Here is a 7,162-nt window from a genome sequence, read left to right as displayed (position 1 = left end):
CACTTCCTGTTCTGAGGGGGCGGGGCTTAGATGACGTCATAATCTGATGACATAGAATTTTCAGGTATCACACCAGCATCACTCAAGCCAAGTTTGGTGCAGCTCGGTCGAAACATGTGGAATCTAGAAGCAAACGTATGGCATCGGCGTTACAGGTCACTTCGCCACGCCGCCACGCCCAGCTGCTATCTCAAAGCCGGTCAGGGTTGGAATCCTCAACACACCAACATGTCTTCTGTGTCTGGACACAGTTTCATGTTGATTAGGTCAAAGGGCTAAGAGAGCGACCGCTCACAGTAAAACATGACACTTCCTGTTCTCAGGGGGCGTGGCTTAAGTGATGTCATCATTTCACCACAGGGTATTTTAGGACATCCGATGCCGATCAATCACTGAAAGTTTGGTCCCTCTATGTGTTTTTTTATAGGAAATATAAGAGTTTCGTGTTTCATGGCGAGTAGGTGAACTTTGACCCCTGCTAACCCCCCTTCAACATACTCCAAAACTCACCAATTTGATAACTTTAAATCAAACATGCCTTATGATCAGACTGACCGAGTTTGAAGTCGATCAATCGAAATCCCTAGGAGGAGTTCGATCAAATACGAAGGCTGTAAACGTCAAAATCGAGGAAAAAAATGGACGTTCAATACAAAATGGCCGACTTCCTGTGATAGTTGGCTAATAACATTAAATGTAAGTTCTGAGTCTTTTGGTGAGCTCTACAAGTGTACCAAATTTCATGTCTCTACGATGAAGTACGTTCATACCATTGTGTCAACAGAAAATTGCTAGTTGCCGCCGTTGAGCAATTTTTTTTGCGATTTTTGCGACAACCTTAAAATTCAAAATTTTGAATTTTTCTAGTCGCGACCGCCAAGTTTGGTGAGTTTTTGAATATGATAAAGCCCCCAAAAAGGCAATTCATTTGGGTGGAAGAATAATAAGAATAATTAAAGCTGCAAGCAGCCTCGGGCGGCCCTCGCAGCAAGCGCCGCTCCGGCCTATTGGCCACCGCGGGGGTTCCAGCCACCGCAGAAGCTCTCGCACGATTTCCAGAGCCGCAGCCCGCTCCCCACCGCAGAAGCTCTGCCGCAGTTTCCAGCACCGCCGCCCGCTAGCCGCCGCAGAAGCTGTCGCGCATTTTCCACGCCCGTCCACCGGGCGACACGCGTGAATGCGTTCGGCGGCGCTCCCCGACGACTGTCAAAAAATCTGGTGCAGATCGGTCGATGCGTCGAGGAGATACAGCCGATGTATTAACTTAGGGGGCGCAGTGGAGCCAAATTACATCTCAATCCCGTTGGGCTCTTTAGAGGTGAACAAAGGTCATACATATCCAGTTTGGAGCCAATCGGATGATCCATGCTTGAATTAGAGCCAAACGTATGAATATGGCGAGGGACTGATATTCGCCATTTGGCCACGCCCACACGGTTCAGCCCGCAGCGAGCAATGACAGAGCTCATCATCCGAATCATCTTGATTAGGTCAAGAGAGCCATAAACGGAGCTTTCCAAGGAAAAAAACGGCACTTCCGGTTCCGAGGGGGCGGGGCTTAGATGACGTCATAATGTGATGACGTAGGATCGACGGGCAAGCCTCCAGGATCACTCAGGCCAAGTTTGATGCAGCTCGGTCAAAATATGTGGAATGTAGAGGCAAACGTATACGAACGGCGTTGCCGCCATTGAAAACTCTTGGCACTTTAAAGCAAGCGAGACCAACTTCCTATCTGTCATCCAACACAGAATCACCTTGATTAGGTCAAGAGAGCCATAAACAGAGCTTTCCAAGGAAAAAAACGGCACTTCCGGTTCCGAGGGGGCGGGGCTTAGATGACGTCATAATCTGATGACATAGAATTTTCAGACATCACACCAGCATCACTCAAGCCAAGTTTGGTGCAGCTCGGTCGAAACATGTGGAATCTAGAAGCAAACGTATGGCATCGGCGTTACAGGTCACTTCGCCACGCCGCCACACCCAGCTGCTTCATCGCAGCCGGTCAGGGCTTGGATCCACAACACACCAACATGTCTTCGGTCTCTGGACACAGTTTCATGTTGATTAGGTCAAAGGGCTAAGATAGCGACCGTTCACAGTAAAACATGACACTTCCTGTTCTCAGGGGGCGTGGCCTAAGTGATGTCATCATTTGACCATTGGATATTATTGGACACTCGATTATGATCAATCACTGAACGTTTGGTGTCTCTGTGAGTTTTTGTGTTAGAATTACAAATTATTTAATTTTTTCCTCCATTACAACATTGAACTGTCATTCCGTAGGGCAATGCTGCCCTCTGGTGTCGAATTACTGAAATAATGAAACTATTTCAGTGGGCAGCAGAGGGCAGCATTGCCCTACAAACAACGAACATGGACTGTTTATTATGTAATTACACAGAAGATCTCTCTAATTCATTCTGAGGGGGCGGGGCTTAGATGACGTCATAATATGATGACATAGCATTGTCAGGCATGACACCAGGATGAGTCAGGCCAAGTTTGGTGCAGCTCGGTCGAAACATGTGGAATCTAGAAGCAAACGTATGGCATCGGCGTTACAGGTCACTTCGCCACGCCGCCACACCCAGCTGCTTCATCGCAGCTGGTCAGGGCTTGGATCCACAACACACCAACATATCTTCTGTCTCTGGACACAGTTTCATGTTGATTAGGTCAAAGGGCTAAGATAGCGACCGTTCACAGTAAAACATGACACTTCCTGTTCTCAGGGGGCGTGGCCTAAGTGATGTCATCATTTCACCACAGGGTATTTTAGGACACCCGATGACGACCAATCACTGAAAGTTTGGTGTCTCTGTGAGTTTCTGTGCAGGATATATAAGAGTTTGGTGTTTCATGGCGAGTAGGTGAACTTTGACCCCTGGTAACCCCCCTTCAGCAAGCTCATACAGTCACCAATTTGATAACTTTAAATCAAACATGCCTTATGATCAGACTGACCGAGTTTGAAGCCGATCAATCGAAATCCCTAGGAGGAGTTCGATCAAATACGAAGGCTGTAAACGTCAAACTCGAGGTCCAAAATGGACCTTCAACACAAAATGGCCGACTTCCTGTTGGGTTTCGACCATGGCTCTAAGAGACTTTTTTGTACGTCCTGACAAGATACACATATGTACCAAGTTTCGTAATTCTAGGTTAAAGCATGGCTTGGGGCTGTTCATTTAAAATACTCTAGGGGGCGCAATAGATAAATTAGGCCACGCCCACCAAATTTTGTTATGAATTCCTGTCGGTGGGTGGATAAGGATCCATCCTAGTGAGTTTGGAGCAGCTGGGCCCGAAATTGTGGAATTCAGAGCCAAACGAAATTCGACGGCGTTCGCAACGCCGCCACGCCCACCTGCTTCATCGCAGCCGGTCGGGGTTGGAATCCACAACACACCAACATGTCTTCTGTCTCTGGACACAGTTTCATGTTGATTAGGTCAAAGGGCTAAGATAGCGACCGTTCACAGTAAAACATGACACTTCCTGTTCTCAGGGGGCGTGGCCTAAGTGATGTCATCATTTGACCATAGGGTATTGTAGGGCACCCGATGACGATCAATCACTGAAAGTTTGGTCCCTCTATGTGTTTTTATATAGGAAATATAAGAGTTTCGTGTTTCATGGCGAGTAGGTGAACTTTGACCCCTGCTAACCCCCCTTCAACATGCTCCAAAACTCACCAATTTGATAACTTTAAATCAAACATGCCTTATGATCAGACTGACCGAGTTTGAAGTCGATCAATCGAAATCCCTAGGAGGAGTTCGATCAAATACGAAGGCTGTAAACGTCAAAATCGAGGAAAAAAATGGACGTTCAAGACAAAATGGCTGACTTCCTGTGATAGTTGGCTAATAACATTAAATGTAAGTTCTGAGTCTTTTGGTGAGCTCTACAAGTGTGCCAAATTTCATGTCTCTACGATGAAGTACGTTCATACCATTGTGTTAACAGAAAATTGCTAGTTGCCGCCGTTGAGCAATTTTTTTTGCGATTTTTGCAACAACCTTAAAATTCAAAATTTTTAATTTTTCTAGTTGCGACCGCCAAGTTTGGTGAGTTTTTGAATATGATAAAGCCCCCAAAAAGGCACACGAAGAGGTGGGAAGAATAATAATAATAAACAGTACAGATACAATAGGCCTTCGCAGCGCTTTGCTGCTCGGGCCTAATAATAATAAACAGCACAGATACAATAGGCCTTCGCAGCGCTTTGCTGCTCGGGCCTAATAATAAGAAGAAACAGTACAGATACAATAGGCCTTCACAGCGCTTTGCTGCTCGGGCCTAATAAAACAGGAAAAAAACATTATTGAAAAACGAAATAGATTTGAGTAATCCATTGCAAAAAAGAAGTCTTTATTTATTCCTTTATTTAGTTTAAGGTTAAAGCAAACAATTTCCTCAATTTAATCCAAAAGCTTCAACAGCGGCGTAGATCCTCTCTTTCTCTGCTTCTTTCTTCAGTCCTGCCCAGTCAGACTTTATTGTAGTAAAGATGGCTGCAGAGTAAATCCATCCATCCTTACATCTCTTAGAAAACAAAGAATGTTATAATTCACTCAGTTTTAAAACCTAATCAAATATTTGACCTAATAAAACCGTCTTGGGAATTTTTACCTCTTGAGGTTTCTGTCTGCTGATGTTTTTCTGCAACTCTGAATCAGCTGGAATACAAAATAAAACAGAAATTAATTAATATTGATTCAGCAATTTTATTTTGATTAAGTAAACTACAGTAACTGCTTCAAAACTGCTTTCTTACCTGTACAGTGAACACATTTATTTTTCAGGCTGAAGTAAATAAGAAGAGCGATCACAACCAGACTTATTGCCAGAGCAGCAGAGAGAAGAATAATGACTTTTCTAGCATCCTGGGACCACAAGCTGGATTCTGAAACATCATTAAAATAAAAAACAAAACAACTACAAGTTAGTAAAACGGACATGTTTTTTAACGTTCTGATTATTTTTTAAAAAGAAAAGTAATATTTTACATTGAATGGTTCATCTGGTATGGTATACCAGATATGGTATAAAGAAATCAAATTATCCAGTTACCTTTAATATCAATATTGGTTCCATTTCCAAAATATATCTCTCCACATGTGGCCACAGCACAGTAGAAAGTCGCATCAGAGGCATTGACCGTCTTAGAGAAGTTATACACACATCTCTGCTGAGAGTCCAGTTTCTCTTCACATTTGTTTTCTCTGTTTCCGTCAGTGTAGATGAAGTTTGGAAGAGATTTGTCTCCGGCTCTTACCCAGAACAAATTCAGATCTCCTGAACATTTCTTGCTGTCAGAGCTAGAGAGGACCGAACACTGAAGAGTCACTGGGCCTCCTGGATGAACTGGTTTTGATATTGTTGACGTCTGAACAACTGTGTAATTTGAAGACACCACAGTGTTTCCTGTGCATAATACAATTCTTTGTTAGACACTGTAAATTAATTTTGGATGATTAAGAGGAGAAGAAAATGCAGTAGGATCTAATGTTCAAAACCTTGGTGTATATTTTTCTCACTGAATGAATGCGGCTGAATTACCTTACACTGGACATGATAGACTTAATTTAACATGAACTTATTTACATTGATAGAAAACAATTTCTCACAAAATGTGTTTACATTGCTGATAAATATCCGTAAAAGTGTGAAAGAACTATTCCTTACCTGTTTCCTTTCTCAGCATAAAGCTAAGACTTAGTGCATTAAAGTAATTATGAATAGACCAAAAACTCTTGATATCTTTGAAATGAAATGACATGAAACCATATGTAACTATGTGACAAGCTGTGTTTTGTACTGGATTATATGTTAAGATTTTATATGTTAAGATGTTTTATGTTAAGCAAGGTTTTGTCTTGTTGAAGTAATTTTAATAATTAAAATACCTTGTATTAGCAAATAGGTCCCTTGCCAAATGTTCTTGTTCCAGTCAATCACAGCGCAGTGATACATGCCTTCATCTCCTTCAGTCGTCTTAACAATCGTCAGATTGCTAATTTTCTTTGTATATGTTGCAGTCAGTCTTGAGCCCAAAAATTCAGGTCCATAAGTAGGCCTGGTATTTTCCATCAGCTTCAAAATTAATTCCAGTGCATTTCCTGCACTTTGTTTGTACCAGTGAAGTTCACTACTGCTGCTCGTCTTTTTTTCTGGAAAAGAGCATTTCAAAGTTACAGTGTCTCCGAGCTGAACGATGGTCACTGGAACCAAGGCATCTGCAATATGAAGAATAAAACACGTATTAACATGTTATTCAGAACAAACAAATAAGACACAACCTGCAGAAAAAAATTAATTATGAGGATAGTTAGGTTTCATTCTACAAACACTCAGAGGTTTTATATGTTATCTAACTTACGTCCTTGGTGCAGGAGGATCAGTGCGAGCCATAAAAGTTTCATCTTTAAGCTGTTTTCACTGAAACACAAGGTTTTATTCCAGTGACAGAAGGAGGAGTGGTTACGAGACCATCTGATTGGTTATCTCAAAATGCCATTTCCTAAGGCCATTTCCTGCAGCAGAAGTCTTTCTCTTCATTATAGTCTAATAATAATAAATAATTAATCATTTTTTACAGTATCTCATGATTTTATAATAATCATTCAACTGTCATGCTGATGGTCAATACAATAATTAGAAATGTATTGTTTTCAAATGGGCTCTTTTTGTTAGATTTTGACCTGAAAATCTTTTCATTTAGTGACTCCAAGCTGAACGATGGTCCCTGGAATCAATGCATCCGCATTATATGAAAAGTGTAAACTGTTAATATTTAAATCAACGTATCAAAAATTCCCACAATTTAAAAAAAAATGACAAAGTATATTAACATGGCCTGTCCCAGCAGGTTTTCAACTGCATTACAAATGATTATATCAAGTCTTGTACATTTAACTTACACCTTTGATGAAGGAGAAGCAGTGTAAACCAGAACAGAGTCATCTTTACACACTGTCCACACCGAAGCTACTCTTCTTATTACTGACAGTAGGAGGTGTGGCTATGAAAGCATTTGATTGGCTACATAAAAGCTCACAGTCCAAGGCCATTTCCTGTCTTTTCAAAGCACAGTGTCTTCCCCCTAACTCTCGCTAACTGATTACACTTAAAGAAAGCCTGTATATAT

General features: G+C 41.7%; 1 protein-coding gene across 1 annotated transcript; it reads right to left on the bottom strand.

Moving 5' to 3' along the window:
• Nucleotides 1–4,364: 4,364 nt before the first annotated feature.
• On the bottom strand, nucleotides 4,365–6,458 carry LOC116714053 (uncharacterized). Its single transcript, XM_032554357.1, has 6 exons — nucleotides 6,395–6,458; nucleotides 5,922–6,251; nucleotides 5,086–5,439; nucleotides 4,790–4,918; nucleotides 4,645–4,691; nucleotides 4,365–4,557 (listed from the first exon to the last, which is right to left on the bottom strand). The coding sequence occupies exons 1-6, from the start codon at nucleotides 6,435–6,437 to the stop codon at nucleotides 4,429–4,431; spliced, it is 1,032 nt and encodes a 343-aa protein (XP_032410248.1). The 5' UTR covers nucleotides 6,438–6,458; the 3' UTR covers nucleotides 4,365–4,428.
• Between the last annotated feature and the right edge of the window lie 704 nt (nucleotides 6,459–7,162).

Source organism: Xiphophorus hellerii, chromosome 23 (genome assembly GCF_003331165.1).
Source record: "Xiphophorus hellerii strain 12219 chromosome 23, Xiphophorus_hellerii-4.1, whole genome shotgun sequence".
Taxonomy (NCBI): domain Eukaryota; kingdom Metazoa; phylum Chordata; class Actinopteri; order Cyprinodontiformes; family Poeciliidae; genus Xiphophorus; species Xiphophorus hellerii.
The sequence above is the reverse complement of the archived record's forward strand: the minus strand, read 5'-3'. Positions and strand labels throughout refer to the sequence as shown.